The following is a 26,055-nucleotide window of genomic DNA, read 5'->3' as shown; positions in this document are numbered from 1 at the left end:
GTAACTGGGGGTCAATTAAGTGTATAGATGACTTCTCCCCAAGTGAGGCACCCCTCAAATGCTATCTGAGAACAAAATAACCAGCTTCAGGTTATGAATATGGAAATGGGAATAAGCTCGACTTTAGCCTCATCCTACACAAAAATATTGTATAACAGTCCAAAGCAGCAGTAATAGTTTCAAACTGATTCTCCTAGTCTCTGACTAAAAATAAAGGCACCTCTTGTTTTTGGAAAGGTTAGTGAGGATTGTTCAAGGTAACGATGCGTGCAAACTACACATACATTTGGGTTTAGTATAATTCATTCTGTTTCCACAATCTTGGGATGGAAGCAGGTTCTACTAAACCTTTTGTTTTAAGAATTCAGGCAGACAAAGCAGAAGTATCATTCCAGTCAATCCAAAGCCCCAAAGGCAACGTAGGGATCTTGAATGGTGGTATAACACTCATGAGGAAGACTGAAGGAAGGACTGGTGCTTGTAAATAGACATCACAATCATAGGAAGTCACTGTACATACCAGTTGGCTTTGAAGACAGAAGATTGGTCATCCCAAACTTTCTACTGATGTTGTCTCGTGCCATTTGAAAGGAGGTGCTAACTGTAGATGCCGTGATCCTTGCCATCATGGAGGAAAACAACGAATCTTTTACGTTGTAGCGAGAAGTGATGTTAGTAAAAAGGCTCATATAATAGCGTTTTAATGCAGTTGGAGGTCACAGTGCAGTAGCCATCTATCATGGAGAGTAAAGAAGGAGCCTATCTGTACAGGAATTCAAGAGCACACGGCTGTTCTGCTTGAAGAATTTCCCTTCCCACCCCACATCACCCCATCCTTGCAGCCACAATGGACGATGCCTATCAGTCAAGGGGAGAGGGAACTGTTATTTCACACCTGAACATTGAAACACATCCCAGAAAAGAACATTATGTAAGTAAAGTCTAACATCAAATGGGTTCAAAGCTTCATCTGGTTTGGAATAATTTTATTGCTACAAGGAAGAGGAGAGGTGGGATTTAAGTTAGGGGTAGGATAAGGCTAGAGAGAAAGCCCAGGACCCAACATCTTGCTTTTCCTATTTTCAGAGGACATATGTCAAGAAGGTTTCTGGAAGAGCATTCCAAGGTGCTGCAAGAAAGAGGAAGGTTGTAATTTGGAGCATAGGATTTACCATATTGGTTCAGACAATTGGGCTATTAAATCTGGTATCTTGCCAATAGCTGATGCTTCTGAAGGAGATGAATTCTTCTCCCCAACGCTATTCCCCATTTACATCAACAAAAATCTTTCCCAACTTCTGCAGGTAATCAGATTATGCCCTTAAGCATGAGAAGTACTTAGCCTTATCCTAGCAGTGCAGTATAAATCTAGTGAAGTTAAGAAATGAAGTAGCTCCCAGGTGAAATCTCTTTTAGAATATCTTTCAAAATTTAGCAGACCAGTATAACTGAGGTGATCTAGTCCTTGAATAGCTACTGAGAATGACAATATACTTGATCCAGGATTGAGAGCAAAAAGTTAATGCACAGCCTGCAAACTCTAAACCCAGATGGCCTAAAGTGGGGGTTCTCAAACTTCATTGCACCACGACCCCCGTCTGACAACAAAAATTATTACATGACCTCAGGAGAAGGGACCAAAGCCTGAGACTGGCTGAGCCCTCCTGCCCTGGGGGGTGCAGGGGATGGGAGAGAGAGAGCAAAGCCCAAGCCCCACCGCCCTGGGAAAGACTAAAGCCGAAGCCCAAGGGCTTCAGTCCCAGACAGGGACCTGTAACCTGGGCCCGGCCACCCAGAACTGAAGCCCTCTGGACTTTGGCCTCGTGCGGTGGAGCTCAGGCTTCAACGCTGGGCCCCAGCAAATCTAAGCCAGCCCTGGCGACCCCATTAAAATGGGATTGCGACCCACTTTGGGATCCTGACCCACAGTTTGAGAACCATTGGCCTAAAGAAAGCTCAGCTAAAGGGATTTAAATGAAGATTTTAAAATCCTAAAGAGTAATGTTAACTCTGGTTAATATTTATACTTACAGTTTTACAGCAATAAGTGGATAAAGGGGTAAATGCTACAATCAAACAGCATGATGGACATATGCAATCCCCAATATCTCACAAATGTGTTGACACACAATTTACCATACCAGCTCAGACCATAAAGTCATTTAGTCCAGTACCTTGTTTTCAGAAGTGGCAAGTATCTGATGCTTCAGAGGAAAGACAATTGTTCAACACAGTACCTGGGTAAAGAGGCCATGAGAATTTCTACCTGACACTTCAAAGCAAGTGGTTTCATTATGCATATCCATTATATTCTCTTGTATTGTGCATATAATGCCCAGTGTTAATGGACAGTCATAAAAACTAGGCTGCCTTTTAAAAAAGCCCCAACACTATTTGTCTTCATAATCTCCAGCAGTAGTGAATTCCAAAAGTCAACTGTACTTTGAATAAAACAGCATCCATTTTAATTCCTTTTAAATGTACTGCTCTCTAACTTCGTCAAGGGTACCCTTGTTCTCACATTACACATAATGATAAAGAAGAACTGATCAGTTTTCAGTACAATCCTTCACAGAAGTGAGAGGTGGAAGAGTCTTCAGACAGGTCTACACTTAAGTGCAGCTGCGCCGATGCAGCATTTTAAGTGAAGACATACCTATGCTGACAGGATAGCTTCTCCCGTTGGCATAGTTAATCTACCTCCACAAGAGATGGCAGCTGCAGAGAAGCTCTCCTGCCAACATAGTGCTGTCTTCCCTGGGGCTTAGGTTGGTATGACTATGTCACTTAGGGGTGTGGATTTTTCACACCTCTGAGCGACGTAGTTATGCAGATATAGGTCTGTAGCACAGACCTAGTGTAGGTCATCCTGTTTATCTCCCTGCCTATGAAGGGAGGGAGATAGATAATTGTTCCCTGCTATGCATCTTCTAGAGTTTGCACAGTCTACTTTAAACGTCCCAAACAATTAGGCTTCCATCACCTTCCCTGACACAGCATGACAGGTCATTGAGAATTTTTTAAAAAATTAATTTGACTACCTCAAATCTAGTATCCTCACTTTAAGCCTTTGTAGATTAAATTATAATAAATCTTTGCAATCTCCTCCTATACGCAAGGTTCTCCTCATTTTCTTTACCTTGCAATGGCATTATTTCAATCTCTGGCATAACTTTCTAGCAGTTTAAAAAAAAATGCATATAAACAAACCCTTGACAATTCCATTTGAAGGAATAACTATATGGGCTGAAGCATTGAAAAAGGAATCAACCATTTTCCAGACACGAGATCTGCGACCTTCCTTGGAAGAAATTCATCTGCTATCCTGTAATGTACTGTACATGTTCTCTCTGCACTGCACACAGTAGGTTGCTTAGTTATATAAAATGTACATATCCAGTAAATTAATTAGACAACAAAAACAGTAAAAAATAATTAGAGTGCACTATTGCTCAGAGAGTAGAACACAGACCACCTGATTCCAAAGCCTAAGCACACTTACACATCCCCACAGATGTGCACTCCCACACACTTCACTACCTTACTTCCCCCCATTCATATGGCTACACGAGTACAAACCACAGAGACTCTGATTTACATAAAATTATCTCACTGAATTTATTTAAGATTTTCTTCTCCAATTAGTAAAAGAAAGATGTGTCTCTTTTTATACATATATACAAGTTCAGTTATAAAAATAGACAGCACATTCAAAGAGAAAAAAGGCTTGGCATTTTTCTGATTCCCTCTAAATATCATATATACATGTGAATATGAGGGGAAGGGGGAAGTCTTCATGATTTAATTTAAGTGACACCCCCCAATTATCCCCTACAAATCTGTTTAAAAATCAACCAAACTAAACTCAGTTCTGCTATTTTCAGGTGTGCAAATTTGAGGCAGAGCCCACAAGAAGCACTTGCTTCACACTGTGAGATGCCAGGCAAGGGGTTTGGGGATGAAAAAAAAAATCATCTGCTGTCACAGCAGAGACCTGTAACTCATAGCTTGCTTCTCTTTCTCTCACAATGGATGAAAGTGCCCCAGTAGCATAGCCATTTGATTTCAATGAGCCTGACAGGAGAACTGCTCCCCCCCCACCTATGTCTCAGTGCAATGCAGACAACACTTACAGCCAAGTCAGGGGCTATAGAGAGGTTTGTGCATTTAGGATGGGGAAAGAGAGATCTGAGAGAATGAGGACACAGAGCGGCACTGACAGCACTCCTGTTCTCTTTAATGGCTTCTATAAGTCTTATGGGGCTTGGCTACTAGTGCCTGCACACTGTAATGCATTCAGCCAAGCTGCTGCGTGAGACAATCACTGACAAATGGGAAACATGCTGGAAGAACATACTGTGTAGGCGCTTGGAATGGGGGACTTCATTTTTCCCAGAGGGTTGACTGGCACACTCCTTGTTTCAGTAAAGTTGCCCATTGCTCCCCTTGTGGCATAGCAAGCTGCCGTACCCAAAAGGCAACATCAGCAAGTTCTGCTATTGCACAATGAGAGGAATAGCAATGAACTTCGTCCCCCTACACATCAGCATTCCCTCTTCTTGAAACATACACAAGCAGAGCCTGATGGTTCCTACACCTTTTAAGAGCTCAGCATAGCTCAAACTGAGAGAGATCATTGTTAAATCCAGCATAGCAAATGTTCAATGCTAACAGACCTGGACTTTGAAATGTAAACCAGTTACTTGCAGCTTCTTTCTCTCTGTGAAGCAGATGTAGGAACACTAAATAGGCGCACTCTGTCGAACTGTGGTTCCAGCTCCTGCTAGATGTTTAGAACAGATTCAAAAGCATAGTGCTGACAAGAGTCCAAACCCTGGAAACTGTGAGATTTCTTTCTCATGGCCTTGAAATCAAGGTCTTCAGATAATTCTTCATAGAATCCCTAGATTCACTACTGATTCACACTAGAGAAGCCAGACTATTCAAATACCCAGCTCCCCTGGATGGGCACACCCTCAAATGCACTGTCAGGTCCTCAGTGCACAGGGTTTCTCTGACTTCATAGAATACCCTCCAAGTTCAGATACTGATTTCTTAGAATAAGAATGGAGCTGAACTCCATCTGAAGCTGAAAAAAGAGGAAGGACAGTACACTGGTGTGTTCAAAACCACAAACAGCTGCAGGATCTCTCTCACAGCATGCTTGTAGGATGTATCAGTAAATCTTAATTGAAAAACTAATCTGAAACATTCTCAGTTAACCCCACTCCTTATCCATACTCCTCACAGAATCTGCAAAAGTAATTTTTTTGGATACACATAATCAAGGTGCTCACGTAAACCACTCATCCCCATTGTGCTGTGATTTTCTTTTCACAGACATGTGGGATGGCAACAGGCATTTATCTGCATGCCTTCTGCTGGCAGGGTGGGCTACTTTGAAAGCCAATACGGTTAAGGTAAGCTCCAGGGCTCAAATTTACTACCGCCCACCTGAGGTGTGGGCTCCTTTGCTTTGTTTCCGAACTGGGGTTTCTGGTATAGTGCTGGTCACATTTAAGCTTTTTGGGGTCCCACAAACACTGTTGCCTTTGCTCAAGGGGGAATTCAAAGGAGAAGAGGTGCTTGAAGGTCCAAAGTCTGCAAGTCCAGCAGGCCGAATTATTGATGTCTGGAGAGGGCTGTTTGCAGACATACCTAGCAACAGGGGAAAGAAGGGGAAAAAAAAAAAAAGATTCCACATGAACACACCATTCACACACTGTGGCTTGTCAGTAACAAAAAATTTAACTTCTGTGACTTGCATTTACATTAAAGGAATATATTAACAGACTCTTAATTAATGCTCTTTAATCCAACTTGCTTTCACTGACCACCTTGTGCTTATGAATTGTCTGAGCCTGTTGATCACATAAGGGAGAGAAGTCTAACAGGGAGCCATAGCCCATCTGGTATACACCACTTTGCCAGGTCCTCAGCAGGTGTGAATCACTGTAGCACCAATTGATTTAAATGGAGTTATGTCAAATCAAACAGCTGAAGTTCTGGCTCTACAGTTATAGCTACAGAGCTACCACATGACAACCGCAAAGAACAGCGATAGCCATGTTTCCGTGGTAAGCAGCACTGTCCAATGTGATCGAACAAAATCCCATTTCACTGAGAGAGGAAGGAAATGCATGAAGTGCTACGTAATCCAAGGGCAAGCAAGACTTCTGCCTAGAAAACATAAGATCAAAAACCTAGAGGAGAGTTAGAGGTAGTGCTCCCAATCTCTTACTTCCCCTGCATTGGGGTGGTGGAACTTGCTGTACTATCACAATCTTCTGACATCATACTACATGCCATTCAGTACAGCTACATGACTGAATCGCAATGAGAAAGAACACAAGACTCTAGAGATACTATAATACAATTCCTGTTCCCTGGCAGGATGTCTGAACAGCCTTACATCAAAACATCGTTTAGTTTGCTCTATGTAGTAGTCTCCCTTACCTTTAGACACATTGTACCCGTATGCTGCATATGCTGCTGCAGAGGCCGCTGCCGCCCCTGCTTTGGCACCTGCCATTGCAGCTGCACTTCCTGCTGTTGACTTCCGGCTCCGGCCTTTCCCTGTGCCTTTGGATCCACTGCCTGAACCTTTAGGGCGACCCCGGCTTCTACCTGAATTACCTCTCCCTGTGACAGGTATATCTTGGACTGAAATTCCTTAAACAATGAAGGGGGAGATGAAAATATTAGTTATTGTAATACACAAGGTGACTCATGAGTTAAATACAACTTCACACATACCTGACATCTACATCAGCCTGCTAGTAACTAAATCGTCAACCCCTATGAAAAAACAAATACACGAGTTTTGTTCCTCAATTTCTTCTCATTAGTCACACCTCACTAACTTCAATTAGCTGTCATTACTGAGCCCCACTCCTAAATCCAGGGGAGAACTCTCCTTTATATCCCAGGAAAAACAACACTCTTATTTGGAGATACTCTGGCTCTTCCATTTGCTACCTATAAGAAACCCATCAAAAACTAGGGCTATAATTATTTTGGAATACAGAATTATGGTAGCTAATGTCATGCAATTACAGCTGGCTCAATCATACAATGAAAAGGTAGGCAATACAGAACCTGTCCCTGGGCTCCACAGTGAGATCAGGGAAAAGCTTAAACATATAAGTGAATGGTCCTATGGAGGAGTCTACTTCTTTACACAGCTGTCTAGTAATAGCAGTGAGCTTTACTGATATGTACACATTGCAAAAAGGGGAACAGACCTTTGCATCACAGGAACAAAAAACACTTGTATTACATATCATGGGAATGGTAAAGCATGACAGATGATTGAATACATCAGTAGATGACACTATCTGTCAAAGCTGAAAAAAATTCATAATGAGAAGGAACTCTTTTTCATAGACCTTTTCACCCCTCACTAAATCCTACAAGGCAGGCATAAAGTGGGGGTAGAACAACTATACTCTGTAGATATACAAAGTCCAAGCTTGACTACTCCTTGTAAGTATTAGCGTAAGTGAAGAGTACTGACCATTCATGGTATCCGAGACTGAGCCAGTGATGGAAGCAGGAGAGTTTGTGGCCCTCGACTGTGGTGCTGAAGAGGCTGGATCATCCACAATCACCAGCATGTCACTGCTACTTTCATCAGGAGGGATAGACCCCATATGCAACTCGCTGCTGATGGAGATCTAGACAGCACAGCGACAAAACCCATCAGCTTGTTTACAGCAAGGGTAAAAGCATGCTAAGAACTTCAGAAAAGGTGCAACTAGATTAAAGAGCATTTTACTCCCAGGCAATTAAATGACAGCTAGCCCTGGCTCTCTCTCAATGCAAGACAGGAAACATGATATATATCCTGTCTCATCATACCATGTCCTCTACTTACACACAGTGCAAAATTAAATTCTCTCCCCAGCAGATGTTTAATGTTCAACTCTGAACTAAAATACATGCTAACTTTAAAAATGGGAGATTCAGGGATTTGGCAGAGATCCAAAGAGAATCTTTATTTCCTCTTCATTCAACCTTGCTGATTCCCATGAAGATTACCCTCAAGAGAGCATCCACTTCAGGAGAAAGGTTGAGAATCCTGTTCTCTGCTCCACCACTACTGCTAATCAAAACCTTTTAGTAATGAGTGAAGGATCTTAATTAACTCAACCTGGTATAAAAAGGGACGGCTCTAGGGATTTTGCTGCCCCAAGCATGGCAGGCAGGCTGCCTCCGGCAGTTTGCCTGCGGGAGGTCAACCGAAGCTGCAGGACCAGCAGACCCTCTGCAGATAAACCACCGACGGCAGCCTGCCTGCCGCCCTCGCGGTGCCGGCAGAGCGCTCCCCCACGGCTTGCAGCCCCAAGCATGCGCTTGGTGTGCTGGGGCCTGGAGCCGCCCCGATAAAAACAATAATATGTATTTAGTACTATAGAAGAACATGGCTCTTTAAAAACATGAAGGAAGACAAGATCTGTGCTGTGAGATATATCTGTTTAAGTTAGAGAACACAACAATTAAGGACCAGAAACACATGAGGGAGAAGAAAGAGCTCTAGGAGAGACTAGTGATGGATGATTTCACAAAAACTGAGCTTTCAGGAGGTATTTGAAGGAAGAGAGGGAAGTTGCTTTGTTCACAAAAACAGAGAGAGACTGTTCCAGGCATGGGAAGAAGTCGTGATAAGAAAAAAGGCACAAAGTCACAAATGTGAGGAGAATATAAAGATGAGGAAGGGGAGAGTAGGAGGAAACAAGCTGGAATGCAGGCAGGAGTGGAGCTATACAGAGTCTGAAGGTAAAGAGGAAGGGCTTGATGCAGAAAAAGGCAGAAAGTCAGTGAAAGAGCCACAATGATGAGATCATCAGAGCACTGGAAGGGGAAGATTATTTTAGATAGATTGGTTTGAACTCATGGGTCAATATTAGGTTAAGACATCTCTGGTTCCCTAACAGTACACGGGTTCCACTCTAGCTAGAGAGCAGAAAGCAAGAGTCCTAAAGACCACAAGACTACGGTGGCATGGGAGATGGTTTAAAGACAATCTCACCTCACTGAAGGGGCTGGGCATGGCAGAGTCTACACTAATGAATGAGTCATCCCCATCAGCAGAAAGGTTGGAGTTATCAGCAGACGGAACAAATGGGATCACCAGGTTCATGCCTTCTTTCCTTCTCTTGCCATCCAACTCATCTTCCTTTTTCTTCTGCAGATAAGCAAAACAAACCAGTAATACAAGGACTGAAAATACATTAAGGAAGAAGAAATGGTGCAGGTAAACTGGGAAGCCCACCATCCAGTGCAATATAACAAGATAAAGGCCATGCATGGCATTTACCAATAAGGTGTGTTGGGATTTTTTCTGGAGGACATGACACCAGAAGTTTGTACATTAGATTTAGTAAGGTTTTTTAATATGGCTTGAATGAGATATCAGCATTTCCGCTACTGAAGAGTTAGAGGATTTTGATTTCAATTTTTTTTTAAAAGTGAGCATGAAAAGCTTTCTTGTAAACTCTGATTATCCAAATTCCAATATCTTAAATTCAGACTATGCAAATCTGAATAGCCAGAAAATGAAATTCTGATTTTACAAATTTCTGCTTCCCCTCTCATTAAGCTAGATAGAGAGATTTTACTGGTATCGGGTATTGAATTTACATTCCATTTGTACACTCCCAGAACAAAATCTGATAAGATGCCAGCATCAGTAAACCTCTGATTTATGAACTATGAAAACAGAAAAGTATTATGCCATTTAGTTCTTTAAACTAGAGGGTTCCAAACTGCTCTGTGATCACTGGTGGTTCAAAGAGTTCTATACACGCATAGCGCTTCATTATTTCCAAGCTGCAAGTTGCATTAAAAGGCAGATAAAGATACAAGTAAAAGATACATTACATATTTTCCTAATATTACTTTCATATGTAAACAATCGCTCTAGTTGCCACAGGGCTGTTACATAATAGGGAATGGGAGAAGAGGATGTCCATGAAATCACCTTTGTATTAAAACTTGGGCCATACTATGTAATAGTGTGAGAACCCCTGCTTAAAGTCTTTCAGACTCTTCCCCACAACAATCCTTGCATCAAAGTACCTTTTCAGCATACTTCTCCCTCTTTCGTTTACGCTCTTTCACACGATTTGTCTCCTCCTGCTGCCGCTTCTCCTCCTGACGCTGACGCACTGTCAGGAAACAAAGGTAGCAAAAGCATAATGTAAGAATCAGTTTCTCAAAGCTATTTCTTATCCCTCTATAAATATTATTTATCTCACAAAAGACTCCGGGTCTAGAAAAGGCCCTGGATAAAACCTAGCAATATTACACTAACAGACTGAAAGTCCCTGAAGAGTAATGCTAGATTCAAACTTCCTGAAATCAGAAAAGTAAAAGCCTCATTGGGAAATTCTTCTCTCAAGTGGTATCAAAATGTGCATCTACATTGTACATCCAAATGTGTGCTGAAATATAAAGTTCTTATTTGCATTTATTTGGCCAAAGGTTGTCATTCATGAATAACGTGGTGATCCTAAAAAAGTGACATTAAAAACTTTATACTGCACCATCACATATCTCACATGCATTTCACTCAATAGTGACATGAAACCAGCTTGAACTAAAAACAATTAGTGATACAAAATAAGCCAGGAAACAGAAGGGGTTATCTACAGTGCATGTGTTTGTAGGGGTTGAGAGGAAAAATTTCTAAACCAATGAAGCACAGGACAGAAGGAGAACAACGTGCACTGCACATACATTTCTTCTCGAGTTCCTCATCATCCAGCAGAAGGCTGACCACTTCTTTGGGTTTCAAGGTGTCTGGTTTGAAATTGCCACCTGAAATCACCATCCGCTGGATCTATAAGTAAAGAAAATATAAACAGAGAAACCATGAGCTATTTTATTTTCTCTTTACTAAATACTAACCAGGAAAAGGTGCTAGTTAAAATAGTGAAAGTCAGGAAAAAAAAGTTTGATTATTCTATCCTGATAAACCCAACAGCAGAATTTAACCCAGTACTAAACAAATATTAATTAATAATCCTCAGCCTCCCTGTGAGGTAGGTATTACTATCCCTATTTTTCAAGTGACTTACATGGGAGGCTGTGTGGTTTAGGGTTTTAGGAGGCCAAAGTTCTAAACCCTAGATTGGACAACAATTCAGTGTGTGGACATGACCAAGTCCCTTAACCTCTCTTGGTGGATCTACACTGACAGAAATCAAATGCACAAGTCATCATGGGTGGTAATAACCATGGAAGCTATAGTATAAAAAGATCAGGAGTATGTGTCAACTGTCAAAGATGACAGCCACCTCTCAACCCACTCGGTGTTAGGCAGCCCTAATCTGCATGCAAAGGGGAAACACACACTAAATCAGGGTGGGCAAGATGGATGCACTCAGTTAGGGGTGCATCAATTGCTGCAATACAACCAACCAAAGCACAGCTGATTGAAGGCTCTAATGTAGTCAAAGTCTAATCCAGAGGAAAGATGGTACAATTCCTGAGCCCCGTCTGCAATACAACTTTCAATGCTGCTACCACTAACAATGGTTCATTGTGCACCCAATTTATCAAGTATAGATGTGCTCCCTGAAGGTGTTGTGAGGCTCAAGGTTTTACAGCATTTACTGCTTGATTCTGCAAGATGTTGAGCACTTTTGTGAACCTTCGTATCTCAAATAGACCCCTTCTGGTTTTTGTCAAAACTTCCTGAAAAAATTCTATACATATTTGGTAAGATCAGATCACATATTTGAAATTGTAGGCAGAGTGGTTTAGTTTTGTAGAATTTAGTGGTTGGTGTGCCATGATGGTTTGTCTACACCAGAAAAACTGGAATCCCTAGATTAACAACAGTGTAAGCTTTAGTCTAAACTGGGCCCAGGCATTTTCAGCAAGAACAGTGGGGTTTTTTTAGCACATGACATGATACCACCTGGGCTCTGTCCACATTACACAGTGCAGCTACCCTGTTATAATATGGATACTATTTTTTCCCCCTTCAGCACAGAGATACCCATATAGGTCTCTCTCTATGTCTGAAGAGACTATGCTACTTCTCGAGCAATTCCACAGCTGAACTCTCTGCTATCCACTCTACCCCACTCTTGTTCCAGATGGCTTCTTCATTCCTACCTCACTCTTCTCTTTTGCTCTCTGCAAGATGCGCTCCTCAATGGTGCCTTTACAGATCAACCGGTAAACAGTGACCTGTTTCGTCTGACCCAGTCTGTGTGCCCGGTCCATGGCCTGCTGGTCCACTGTTGGATTCCAGTCACTGTCATAGAAAATCACCTGCATAGGAACATCAGAGAAGCACAGATAGGGTTAAAATGACTAGAACACTTTGGATTTAGATGTATGTACTGAGAAAAGGAAAGAACCTGCCACTGTGGGGACTTTAGTCTGCTATACTTGCAAACTGCAGACTGAAGTTCCACAAAGCCTTCCATGGTACAGGATTGTAAAATCCTTTGCACTGCACTTCAGGTGCTTCCAAACTGCTGTTTACCATTAGTGTTTGGAATCCTATGGAACGGCTGAGGAAGTCCTATCTACCTTGACATATTTTGTTTGGATGAACAGAATTCTGAAGTTTATTACAATACAAAAAATAAGCATTGCCTGAGACCATCTATATTATAAAATACATTTTTAGAAGCTGTATGATTTGCTTGCAAAAATTCAATCTAAGTGAGCAGTTCATGTAAAGAGTTTCTGTACAAGAACAATTTCTTCTCTCAAATCAGAAAAAAATATCTTTTGGTGCTCCTATCACAAACATCAACTGCCATCTTAAATTAATATTCCATTTTTATCCCAAAATACTTTACATACATTTACCATAAGAAACAGAAATTAAAAAAACATTAAGACTGAAAAGTGAAGCACGTCAAACATTAAGGAAACCCAGAACTAAGGTAGTTTATGCAAGACTGCAGAAGCTCTCCTATTTTTCTTCAGATAAAGTCTCAGGTGGTTGGTTTTTCAACCCTACTGCTACAACAGCTTTTCAGTTTAAGGCACTTCCATATGAAATTGATTCTTCTTTTAGAATCCTTACTGCTTCATAAATGGTCTGTTGAGGTGTCTATCTTTCATGGACTGGTCTTGTTTTTATCTAATTACCTCATTAATGCTGTCACATACAAGAAGAGTCCTGGCTGTTTTCTGAATTTATACTGGAATCCTTTTCTGCATGGATGGTTTCTGTTCTCCCTTGCTGTAATCAGGAATCTGATGCAGACTGAGTGCTAGGATCACCTATTTCCCCATGATATTGAAGAATTTGTGGGCAAATGACGTGAACTGGGAGCCAGCTTCTGATTTCTTCTAACTCGAAAACTCCCAATCTCATGGGGCAAAGTATCCAAGGAGGATTCTGACTTCATGAAGGAATTGCCTGAGGGTTTTCTTTGCTATCCCTCCGTCTTATTAGATTTTTATGCATCCCATTCAAAAGAAAAGTTCTGGTGAACTCTGATATGAAAGAGCAGTGACTTTAACTGCTTTCTTTTTGGTCATTTAAAAGTTACTCTTCCCTTTTTTAATATAATTGTTGGTTGATGGGGCCTCACATGTGACCTTTATCATGTAGGAGCACTGCCCACCCTCTGACCCATTAATATTACCATCCAACTGCACTGGCTGGGGGATAGGGGTGTTGGAAGAGCTCTTGCACAGGAACAGGAAGATCAGAAATGCTGACCAAGTCAGTCACTGCTGGTACAGAGTGGACGGTTTGCTTCCCCATATATCTACTACAAGAGAGGAGCTCCAAAAGAATTCTCTCTTGCAGGAGGAAGGCCTGTCTTGCTTGCCAGTCTTCTTGTTTTTCTTTGCAAAGTGCATGTACTGCTGTTGGTCTTCTGATGCTGACTTGAGAACCATGCTGAATCTGGGAACAATGGTTTCTTCATGAATGTCAAGTTTGGGGGCTGACGCGGGTCATATGCCTTTCTGTTATTGAAGAGTTTGGCCCCTATCTAGAGGCCAAAGATATTACAGGGATGCAACATATTTAAGGTTATGCAGAGCCTCATAAATATGGGGTACCTAAGAGTACAAGAGACATTCTGGTCTCAAGAAGAAGGGGTCCCCTGCACTGTGCACTTTCTGCTTGTGCCATCCTCTTGCATCAGCTAGTTGCCGAGTTCCATAGATAGAGAAAACAACTCTGTGCTGTGGGGGAAGGTGGTGAGAGAAAACAAAACAAAACAAAAAAAGTACTAGAAGAATTTCACCAGGCTTTTGATTTAAAATAGCAGAGCGAGCCAGAGCTCCTGAGCTGTCTGTCTGTCTCTTAGGTGGGAACAGAAACATCTGGCACAAAGTTACCTATCGAGGTTTTCCCAGAACACTACAGTAGCTACAATTATCCCATTAGCAGAACAGATATGACCAACATGTAAAGGGTAAATGGATTTGTAAATTTAAAGGAGTAAAGATGACTATTCAGAGCAAGTATTTCATATATCAAAATATAGTTGCCCTAATTCAAATTCAGAAGACAGTATCTTCAATAAACCCAAAAGAAAAGCAGATTAAATGGACTCAATAAAAGCAGGCAAGAACTCCTTCTTTTCAAGTCATGTGAAGCTCTTTGTGCTTCTGTTGATATACAGCTACTCTTCATTGGCCTTTGAAATATGCAACTTTGGAATCACCCAAATAAATCCTTCATGTAACAGAATAAAGCTGCAGAAAATCTAGGTCAATCATTGAATGATGATTTTGGCAAGATTCATACACTTAGTGGGAAAAAGCCCCAGCAATAATTCCATTTTATTTGATTTATCATGCAAGTTGTATAGCACCTTTTAGAAGATACTCAGTCTATGCCCTCTTGAATGCCAACATTATGTCTCTTCTTTCCTACTTTTCTTTTAGCAGTTCATGCTTATTGAACTAATTTTTATAATTTCAGAAAAAAAGCCACTGAAACTCAACAACTGCCAATTTTAAAGTCCTAAAAGGTGAATTAAAGTGATCCAGCAGCAGTTCATACACAGCGGTCTGATATGGTGTAGACATGAAATGAAAAGCTGACCCATTATTCTTAAACTGGATTGCCAGAGTTGTACTAATCTATTGACAGATTCAACAAGTACTACAGCCTGGCTTATTGGCTGCTCTGCCCATTCTCTGACATCACAAATGCTTTCAAAGTGGACAGTGCTGTAATCATTTTGCTGAGGCAAGTTACCATATTCCTTTACTACTGAAGCTTAAGTTTAAATTGTCCAGTGGTAAAGCACAATCCATTGTGAAAGTGTATTATCTGCTATTTGTAAGCTCCCAGTGTCATTCCAGGTTCACTCATAAAGCAGACATTAAAAACTCTTAGGGGAAGGGTTGTCTCCAAGATCTCACACAGCCAATGCTGTAGGTCTGCAAATTGTTTATAAACTGTTCCTTTATTTCTCATACATGCCACAAACTGCAGAAATGTTTCCCAGATATGAGTGGAATCAATAAGATAATGCAGTTTCTTGATAAGAATGGTGGTATTTTAAAAAAACATGGCTGAGACAGCTCAGAGTTTCACACAGACAACACTATCAGTTTTGCTACAGAACAGAGAAGAAGAAAGGTAGGAAAGCTTGAGAGAAAAAGGTGTTTGGGATATGTGAAGCCAGGATAAAACAAAAGAACAGTTACAACTGAAATTAACCAAAATAATAGTAAGCTAACTAACCTTCTACAGACATAGGTCTTGAGATCTGGTGTTACTATTCTAAGCTATCCACCTACCGTATCTGCAGCTGTGAGGTTAATGCCCAATCCTCCAGCTCTTGTGCTTAACAGGAACACAAAGATATCATTCCTGCAGACAGGAAGTGAAGAAAAAAAATCTGCTTAGTTTATGATGTCATTATTACAAACATTACACTATATAATGAACGAGAAAAGAACCCCCTGGGAGGTTTTTATAGGTATTTAGGCACCTAACTCCCATTGGATGGTTTGAGAAAAAGGGGTGAGTGGAGAGGGAGAGAAAGAAAAGGAGTTAAAATATAGTTCAGTGATGCTTAAAGACACCTGTGACTGCAACATATAACAGAATGTTCTTTTAAAAACATAGTAGAGGCTTCTTATACTTGATTACAATATAGGATGTGTTCATCTGGCCCATGTTACTCATTCAGCCTCTGAAGTCATGATTCCTGACCTGTAGTTTCACAAACATTTTCATAGAGCCAACTGTAAATCTAAGATTAGGCTGTTAAATGGTGAAATGAACAGAAGCTGATGAACTCAAACAAAAGATCCTGTCCAACTATAAATATCTACTGGTAAAGAATAAAGAAAGAGGAACTCAGAAAACATTACCTAGATAAAAAACTGTTCCTAAAATGAATGTTTTCTTTGAGGTCCCAAAATTTTTATTTGATTTTTTAATAAAAAGGAACAATCTGATTTTCCAGCTGTCTTGGCTTATACTGTTATAGCAGCATGACAGAAAAGGGCAAGAGCTTATCGCCTGAGCGTAAGTCTAGGATCTAAGAACTCCTGAATTCTGGCCCTAGCTGTGACACTGACCTTGAGCTACAAACTACAGTCTGTTTTCTTCATTTTCCTTATCTGTAAAATGCAGATAACATTACTTATCTATTTCACAAAATGTCATGGGGCTAGTAGTGAATTATTGTAAAATATTTTGAAGCTGAATGACTATTTATGCGATATCAATGACAGGATGATGCATGAAATCTGCAGTTTTGAAAGGTCCAAGTATCCTTTCCTGGAAATGTCAGAGGGAAGAGAGAGAGGGAGGATTTTACTATAGATCTTATGAATGTATCGTAGTTCTAGAGTTGTGTGTTAACAGTGTTCTGTCAGGACATCCTGCAGAACAGCCTTTAGACTCAGTCAGACTTTTTCCTGGACTTATTCCTCACAAATAAATACTGCACAAGGGGAATTTAGACAGTTTTTTATAGGAATTCTTGTTTAGACTGCCTGACCTTTATATCAAAGGGATTTCTAGCTCAAATGGTTACTTTTCTTGATAGATGTTCTATTCATTAATAAAAATAATTTGCTGAACTTCTTACAGGAAGAAGTGTTCAAATTCTAGAGGAGATCATAACCAGTTGGAAACCTGTTTTGACTGCTGGAATCAATTAAATATTAGGTAGTGTATTTTCATCTCACTTTTCTTCAAGGTTTGCACACGTTTGCCCTTTTCAAATATTCCTGCTCAGAGAGGCTTACCCAATAGTCTCTACATAGCACACAATCCCCCTAAGTCCTTCTGCCTCAAAGGCAATGATGCTTGGTTTTATTTTCAAAACCCAAGAGTTCACATGTAGGTCCCACTCCACCTTCAAAACTGCAATTCCACTCTGACAAGGCCAGCACAAAGACCATCCTGTACTCTAGAACCTGCATTTTTATCCCTTGGTAGATGGAAAACAACAGTATTTTATAAATCCTATTGCTGTGAAAGGATAGTGATTTTGTTCTCAATGGCTAACAATTCATTCACAAGGGTTGTTTTACCAATAAACATCACATCATCTCAGACTGTGGACTATTTGTCATAGCAACATCTTAGCAAGTTACAACCCATGACTACACGAGGGAACTTGAGTTAGTAAACATAAATACAGATAGTGGGTATAATATGCATTGACGGAGATGAAGTTTGCAACAATATGTAACCCTGTAACAAGATGAGATAGACTCCATATCCCTTCTTTTCATGTTAGTGTAACCTAAGAGGGCTGGTTTAGAAACTTTGCTTCATTACATTGGACTGGCCCTACATAACTCAGTTCCTATAGCTTAACATCAAAATTGGTAAGTAGAGCCCTACTGCCTAACAGACGATATAGTTTATTTCTTTTGCCCTTCTGTGAAACATACTGCACTTAAGTGACTGAGGCCTATTTCGAAAGCTCAAAATCACATCTGTGATTTCAATTTAACTCTCAGAATGTCACTCCACAGAACATATAGTACACCACATACCAGCATTTCATTCCCACTGGGATTCTCTATAGACAAGGCCATATTCAAGACAAGTAAGGACAGATTTTCTGGTACTGTAGAGTTGCTTTGTGCTACCGTATTTCACAGAAGCTTAGCTTCAGCCCTATGGCGCTCTTAAGTGCCACAGGACTAGAAATTCTGGTTAAACAAATGCCATGTATTTGAAGGTGTCACATGTTCAGTGAGACTTTCAGTTAATCAAGGTTAACTTGAAATTAAAAACAAACAAACGAGACAAATAAAAAGCATGGAACTTCCATGATGTTAGCTAAACTTGACTGGTCAATCAGACTGATTTCCATTATATCTCATCCCCTTCCCTCCATACATACATTTTCTATTTAGTATGTAAGCCTTTTGAGACAGTGACTTAGTTTACTTAACATTTCTCAAGTGCTTAATCCACTGCTTTTATAAATAGATTACCTGTTCTGAAAGTCAGCTACCATGTCCCTTCTCTCAGAGATCTTCGAAGAACCATCCAATCTCATGTAGGTATGTTTCCTGTAAACCATGTACTCCTGCAAAGCATGTAATAAATAAATAAATAAAAATACTGAGTCAGTATCATAAAGTTATTTAATCCTGACTCCTCAAATAGAAGACACCAATAGTGGAAGTAATACCAATGAAAAGATTTTAAAAAATAATTCAGAATATGACGGGTACAGGGACACTATCAACTTTAAAAAAAAAATCTTACTATGTTAGAGGCCCCATAAGAGTATTAAAACGGAAGTTTAAAAATCCAATTCACTTTTTGCCATTTGTACCATTTGTTTATTTTCTGCATTTCACTCAAGTTGGGCAATGACAAATGAAGTTAGCTTAACTTTTGTTCATTACCATTTCATTTTCAGGATCACATTGGTTTGGTTACAGACACTGCCTAAGTGTATCTGTTTATTTAGAAAAAAAAGTTTCCAATGCATTTTTTTTTTAAAAAAAAAAAGAGAAAAGGGTCATGAACACGGTCTGGTCTTATGGTTTGGTAAAAGCTCGTTATTACCAAATTTAATTTTTGGACCAAATTTTGAGCTGACAGTATCTCTTTAAATGACCCCGCTCTCATTAGATCAACAAGATATCCTCCATGTTATGCATAAAATCTGCTGGTTCTGCACCAGTTGAGTGGTGTCTTGAAAAACAAAGATTGACTTCAGGTCGCCACCAACATCTAATGGTTAGATATTAACTCACTTTCCAGTTACTGCCTATTATCTGCCTCCTAGATAAGTACACCTCTAGCCCGATATAACGCTGGCCTCGGGAGCCAAAATATCTTAGATCATCTCCAAAGATTGATCAGTTGCTTTGCAACAAGCTGTTCTGGATGATGACTTTTTTAAAATGCTGTCCACAAACGGAATATAGTTGTGTCCTCTGAGAGACCAGTCTCACTAGTTTGAAATCACTGGGGGTGGAAAACAAGCTAATGGTGTAGGCCTGGCTTGACATAAGTAATTGGACATGGGTGAGGCTTCATTTCTTGGGAGACAGGATTAGGGAGGTAAATGGATCAGCAAACTGGAAACAGAATGTGAGAAATTTTTGCAAGGTGTACCCCAAAGTGGATCTCTGAATCGGGTGGAGATAACATCAATACTGGTTTGCAGCTCTCAGATGCCTCATAAAAAATCTCTCTTGGTTGGCAGGTGAGGTTGAGTAGCTATGGTTGAAGTGGAAGGTGCAAGGTCTCTTGACCATTCTATTTTCTGACATTTGCAAGGTGGCTCATAAAAGCCCTGGTGAAAGGAAAGTTGCAGTAAGGACCTCCGTTTGTAGAATTGTTTATGGCATTTTCTTTTCAGGGCCAGTGTACATATATTCAGGGAGCTAAGGGCTTCTCTAGAGCGTTTCAACGAGTGTAAAGGCTCATCTGTCTTCTCGGTGAAAAGATTCAAGGGCAAGTCTTCAGTGTTTTGGACCTCCCTGGGAAACCCTGAAGAGTGCAGCCATGATTCCCATCACATCACAATGGCAGCTGCCCTAAATTTGATGCCATACCTGCTGCATTCGCTGCATCAGCCACAGCTTGTAATGAGGTCTGGCTACTAGTTTGTTCTTGTCAGTAGGGGCTTGAAATTGAGTCCTGTCTTCCTAAGGTAACTTGTCGCTAAAGTCCAGGAACTTAAGAGTAATTTGAGAAATCATATTTGGCAGAAAGGGTCTGATAGTTTGAGATGCTAAACTGAAGACCTGAATATGTATACACCTTCCTCCTTATGGGCCAGAGTGGCCCTTTTATGTTGTTGTTTGGATCTTTCTATAGCTGCCTGGATCACCAAAGAGTAAAGGGCAAGGTTGGTAAACAAGAGCTCCACTCTCTTAGCTGGGACAAAAGTACCACTTTTCTGTACTCTTGGGGATAGGGTCAAAGGTAGCCAGCATGTGCCAGACAGACCCTGCCAGTTCTAATATGCAAGAATGCAACCCAACAGGAGCCCATAGCCTGAGAGAGATCCAGGAGCTTGTGTTGAGAGTCCTGGATCTCCTCTAAGATGATATGGGAGCTCTTCCACCACTCTCTGTAACAACTCTTGATATTATTTGATTGTCTGGCTTACAAGTGAGGCTGGAGCAACAGCCTCATTAGGTGATGAGGACAATATTCCTGTTGGTACCAGATAGTCTTCCTTCTATTCCATAGTGGGAGATTTTGGTAGACCCCTTGAAGGAGAGGGGTGGTAACACTCCCTGTCATGTAGCACAGATTCCAGGTACCATGACCCTAATAAGGCCAGTATGAGGGCTCAAAAATAGGTTGCAGCGGTCCCTAAGGCATTGGATACCACCAATCCCAAGGAGGAGGTCCCTGTTTGTTGTGGCTGAGGCTGGTTATAGGAGACTTAAGCCTGTCTGGGCTGATCTTTCTAAGCAGAGGTGAAGCTGGTTCCACTGGTACATCTAATCTCCCAACAATGAGAAAGTCAGATCTGGTTCCATCTGTGCAGTTGGTCCTGTTGAGAGGACACAGCAGCTAGTGGAGAGGACAGGAGATAAATTTCTTCCAGAGTCCTCAATTGCCACTGATGTTAGAATCTCCCTCATGAGGATCAGTATTGATATCAGGGAAATTGTGGGTCCAGGAGGATGAAGATATCCTTCCAAGTGGTACAAGTCACTAGCTCCTTTGGCAGTTGTGTTCTGTTACTCCATTTTGCCGGAGTAGGTATAGACAGTTGTTCCTTACTGTACTGTCACGGCACTGCTAGCGAATGAATCTTGGACCTGGTGGTTTTCAACAGTACCCAGTACTTCAGGTCCCAGTGTTTCATTTTAGTTTGTACTACAGTTAGTGTTGAAGCTGATGCGGTGGCTGGTACAAAAGGACTCTTGCTCCTATGTGCCTTCTGATCATGCCCATGAAACTCAGAGGGCCTAAATCTTTGTGGCTTGTGTGTGAAGGCTCACCCGACTCGGATGGAGTATGGGAGTGTTTTCTCCCCTTAGAAGGTGGAGATCTGTTTGTGAGAGTGCCGCTTACTCTCATGAGAGGGACCAGATGAAGAGTTTTTCCCCCATCTCTTCTCCACTCTGGAGTCTGACATAGTACTAGGGTGTACTCCTTGATGATTCTAGCGTCTCCCAAGACTGGGTCTGACTTGGACCTCACTGCACGCTCTATACGGTGTTTCCAAAGCCAGAGTTCTCACAACCGCTGCATTTGGATGGGAAAAGAGTGGCAAATAGAGTACTTACTATGAGCTTCTCTGAGACAGTAGAGGCAGTGCTGGTGGTCATAGCTGATGAAAAATGGGCAGGAAACGTGGTTTCTGAAGCCCAGTATCTTGGGCATTATCTAAATCCCATGCCAGGAGAGTTTCCTAGGGTGGGGATTCTAACACTAACTAACTGGGGAACTATCAAAACACTAATAACAAAAAACTAAGAATAATATACAAGTATAATAAAAAGCAGAAAGGATAAGCTCTGGACACTGAGTAGGGCCATGCTGTGGTAAGAAGGAGATGGAGACAAGGTCGGTCTTCCCTGCCCCTTATACTCTCGATAAGGAGCATGAAGAGAGCAGTGGTGCTGGTGTGGACCAGTGGATACTGCTCGCAAGAATTCTCTGATCTCAGGCACATAGAATGCATGCACATCCAAACTGGAATACACATAGCGATCAGCACTCAAAGGAGAACTTCTAACTATGCTAACAATGTTTCTATTAAACACTCTTTTCTATTAATTACATTTTATCCAATAATCTCATCATTTCAAATACACACATTTAACAAATCACTCCTTTTTCTAAAATCTTTTTACTCTCACTTCATCCATACTTCATTTGGTGTCCTTGGTGCTCCCCTGAATTTTGTATTTTTGGTAAAAAATTGAACATAGCAATAGACTGCAAAGCACTTAGAAAATAATTCTAATGAAAAGAAACTACACAAAGCTAAATGGTAGTTGTAAACTAGTACAGCAACTCCTCTATTGTGACTGAGGGAGGGGCCTAATGACAACCAAGTATTCAAGTACCGCTAAAATGGAGATCTAAAAAAGCATAATAGCGATGAAGAAAATCAGCATTCCACACCAAGACCCAGATAAAGATTCAGAAAGTCACAATAATACTGAGCAGAGTACCCCAGGTGAAACAAGACAAGGCAAATACAGCAACGATAGCAAAGGGTCCAAGGAGTACACTGCAATACTCACCAAAAGGTCACTCAACCTCTTTAACCAAGCATAGACTCTCTCTGTGTGTGTGTGTGTGTGTGTGTGTGTGTGTGTGTGTGTGTGTGTGTGTGTGTGTGTGTGTGTGTGTGTGTGTGTGTGTGTTATATTATAGTAAAATATATATATTATAGTAAAACAGAAGCTGCTGCCTAACCCTATGGCAGGGGTTCTCAAACTGGGGGTCGGGACCCCTCAGGGGGTCACGAGCTGTCAACCTCCACCCTAAACCCCACTTTGCCTCCAGCATTTATAATGGTGTTAAATATATTAAAAAAAAAATTATAATGGAAGTTGCACTCAGAGACTTACTATGTGAAAGTGTCACCAGTAAAAAAAAGTTTGAGAGCCACTGTTCTATGGGGATACTTATATTAAACTCACTTGAAAATCCTCCTGCTAATCGTGTTTAGCCAACAAGGTCAGCATGATCGCAAGAGTATTACTCCAGGAAAATAATGAAATCAACCTTGGCTGCAGAAAGTCTGTTAACTGAAGCAACAAAGAAGTCAAGCCACTTCCATCTCCTCCTCCCCTCTATCCACTGGGACCTACAGGGACATCAGGATACTAGAGAAATCTAGATACTCCTCAAGCAAGATGGTTTAAAACAAAACATAAAAATGTAAAAAATGCAAAACAAGCTAGTTCTAACCCACCAACGAATCACACACACACACACACCACCCCACTGCCCATAGTAGGCTTTTCTGATGGCAGACAGCTGAGGAGCGAGAGGAATACTAAAAAATGTCTCATGTTTTCTGCTTACAAATCCCACTTACACCTATGGATTTCCACCTAGGTTATAGTACAGTGGGATCCTGGGTTATATTCTGAGACATTTTATTCCATATAACTCAGGGGTTCTCAAACTTCATTTGCACTGTGACCCCCTTCCGACAACAAAAATTACTACATGACCCCAGGAGGGCAGACTGAAGTCTGAGCCTGCCCGAGCCCTAACGCCCCAGGCTGGTGGGCCAGGGCTAAAGTCAAAGCCCAAGGCTCCAGCCCCAGGCAGGGGGCCTGTAACTTGAGCTTCGCCACGCAAAGGCAGAGGACTTTGGCTTCGGCCCTAGACCATGAAGCTCAGGCTTTGGCTTTGGCCCTGGGCCCCAGCAAGTCAACTGCCAGCCCTGGCGACCCCATTAAAATGGGGTTGCAACCCACTCTGGGGTCCTGAGCCGCAGTTTGAGAACTGGCATTGATCTGCACAGGATGCTATTTTCCATACCCAGAAGTTATAATGCTATATATCACTGGCTACTAAGTTTTGGATTTCTAAAGCAAGTAATTTAACTGACTATAACTTTTAGTTTCTATTGTACATAAGGGCAGATACTGATAGCCCCCACTATAGTCTCCCTGTCTATAAAAGGTAGGAAGACTATCATTTCCTGTTCTGTGATCTCTTGTTTTTTCCCTTCCCCACTACAGCCATTACTGGTCTTATAGGTGCTGACTCTGTGGGTGCTCCGGGGCTGGAGCACCCCTGGGGAAAAAATGGTGGGTGCTCAGCAACCACTGGCAGCCCCCCATCAGTCTGTCCCCCCATCCCCCAGCAGCTCCCACCTGCCAGCAGTCCTGCAGCTCAGCGCCTCCCCCTCCGACCATGCCTCCCCCCAGCCACAAAGAAGTTACTCACCTTGTGCAGTAACGATGGTTCTTTGAGATGTGTCCCCATGTGGGTGCTCCACTCTAGGTGTCGGTGTGTCCCTGTGCCGGATATTTCTCGCAGCAGCACTCAGTCAGGGGAAGGGCACGCACAGGGGCGCTCCCCAGACCATCCCCTCCATTCCTTCTCTACCGCAGAACTTGGCTGTGTGAACTCCAAAGTAGAGGGGAGGAGGGTGAGTAGTGGAGCACCCACAGGGACACACACATCTCAAAGAACCATTGTTATTGCACAAGGTGAGTAACTACTTCTTCGAGTGGTGTCACTGTGGGTGCTCCACTCTAGGTGCTTGTAGAGCAGTACCCCACCAGGAGTGGTAGGGGTTCAGAGAGTTATACATAAGTGTGTGATGAGAGCACTGTAAGGCCAATGATAGCATAATGCTTTGCAAAAGTGAGCTCCAATGTCCAGGTTGCAGCTCTACAAATATCTATTAAGGCGACATTGTTCAAGAATGCAATCTATGTTGCCATGGCTTGTGTTGAGTGGGATCTGATGCCTATAATGGGTTCTTTGTTATGTAGGTGGTAGCAAGTTTGAATACAAGTAGAGACCCATTTGGAGAGTCTTTGGGTCGATACTGTAGAGCCCTTGGAGCGCTCTGCCACAGACTTGGTGACTTGCTAAATGGTTTAGTTCTGTCCAAGTAGAAGGCTACAGCCCATCTGACATCTGGTATGTGCAAGGTTGCTTCTTGAGAATCGTTTTGTAGCTTGGGATAGAAGGTAGGTAAGTGTATGGTTTGGTTAATATGAAAATTTGTAACCACTTTGGGTAAGAATTTTGGGTAAGGATGTAACATGATTTTGTCTTTGGTAAATATAGTGTACAGTGGTTCAGCCATCAATGCTCCTATTTTGCTGACATGTCTGGCAGACATGATTGGCACTAGGAACTGTGAAAGGAATCGTGTAGCCATAATGTATGATCTCCAATACCCATTGATCTGTGGTTATTGGCCCAGACGTGGTAAAATGAGGATAGGTGTTGACCAAAATTGTGGGATGGGGTATCTGTTGGCACCAGAGGTTGTGCATACCCTCCATCAAGACTTCAAAAATTGTGGCTTAGATGCAGATGGACAGGTGGACGAGACCTGGTTCTGTGGAGCTCGTCATCTCAGAACCCGTTGTTTGGGTCTGTTCTGAGTGAAGTATCATGGTTGTTGACTGTTAAATGAAGTGTCTAATGGCCTCTGGTATGGTGTAAAGCGAGGGCGTTTGTCAGGTGGTGGGTATATGCCTAACGTACGCAGCATTGGTTGGGAGGCCTTCATGGTATGGAGCACGTTGTCTGTTTGAAACGAGAATAGTTTATCCCTACCGAAGGGGAGGTCCTCCATTTTTAGCTGTAGTTCTTTAGGAATTCCCAAAGCCTGCAACCACGATATTCTTCTCATAACCACAGCTGTTGTGGTTGTTCAGGCAGCTGTGTCTGCTATATTCATTAAGGCTTGCAGCGCTGTGCATGCTATTAACTGAACCTCGTTGATAATGGCGTTGAGTTGAGGACATTTATGCTCAGGGAGGAACTCCACAAGCTCCTGTACACGTCTGTCGCATCTTGGGCGCATTTAATATGTGCGATTTCAGCTTTACGCGTTTGGAAATAAAACGAGAAAAATAACCATTTAAATACTGTTTCTGTACTGCAGGCGATTCCGACTGCCATTACACTCAATGTAATTTTGACTATATGCAATT

General features: G+C 41.7%; 1 protein-coding gene across 1 annotated transcript in view; it reads right to left on the bottom strand.

Moving 5' to 3' along the window:
* Nucleotides 1-3,593: 3,593 nt before the first annotated feature.
* Nucleotides 3,594-26,055, bottom strand: part of INO80 (INO80 complex ATPase subunit) — a 129,323-nt gene continuing 106,861 nt past the window's right edge. Inside the window, exons 28-36 of the mRNA XM_050954779.1 lie at nt 18,415-18,509; nt 15,745-15,817; nt 12,127-12,285; nt 10,741-10,843; nt 10,081-10,169; nt 9,032-9,187; nt 7,517-7,676; nt 6,457-6,672; nt 3,594-5,658 (exon numbers count right to left, since the gene is read on the bottom strand). Of these exons, the coding sequence (XP_050810736.1) occupies nt 5,444-5,658; nt 6,457-6,672; nt 7,517-7,676; nt 9,032-9,187; nt 10,081-10,169; nt 10,741-10,843; nt 12,127-12,285; nt 15,745-15,817; nt 18,415-18,509 (1,266 nt within the window). The 3' untranslated portion in view covers nt 3,594-5,443. The remainder of the gene's footprint in view (nt 5,659-6,456; nt 6,673-7,516; nt 7,677-9,031; nt 9,188-10,080; nt 10,170-10,740; nt 10,844-12,126; nt 12,286-15,744; nt 15,818-18,414; nt 18,510-26,055) is intronic.

The sequence above is a fragment of the Gopherus flavomarginatus genome, chromosome 5 (genome assembly GCF_025201925.1).
Source record: "Gopherus flavomarginatus isolate rGopFla2 chromosome 5, rGopFla2.mat.asm, whole genome shotgun sequence".
Lineage (NCBI taxonomy): Eukaryota > Metazoa > Chordata > Testudines > Testudinidae > Gopherus > Gopherus flavomarginatus.
Note: the sequence above shows the minus strand (reverse complement) of the source record. Positions and strands in the feature narration are given on the sequence as shown.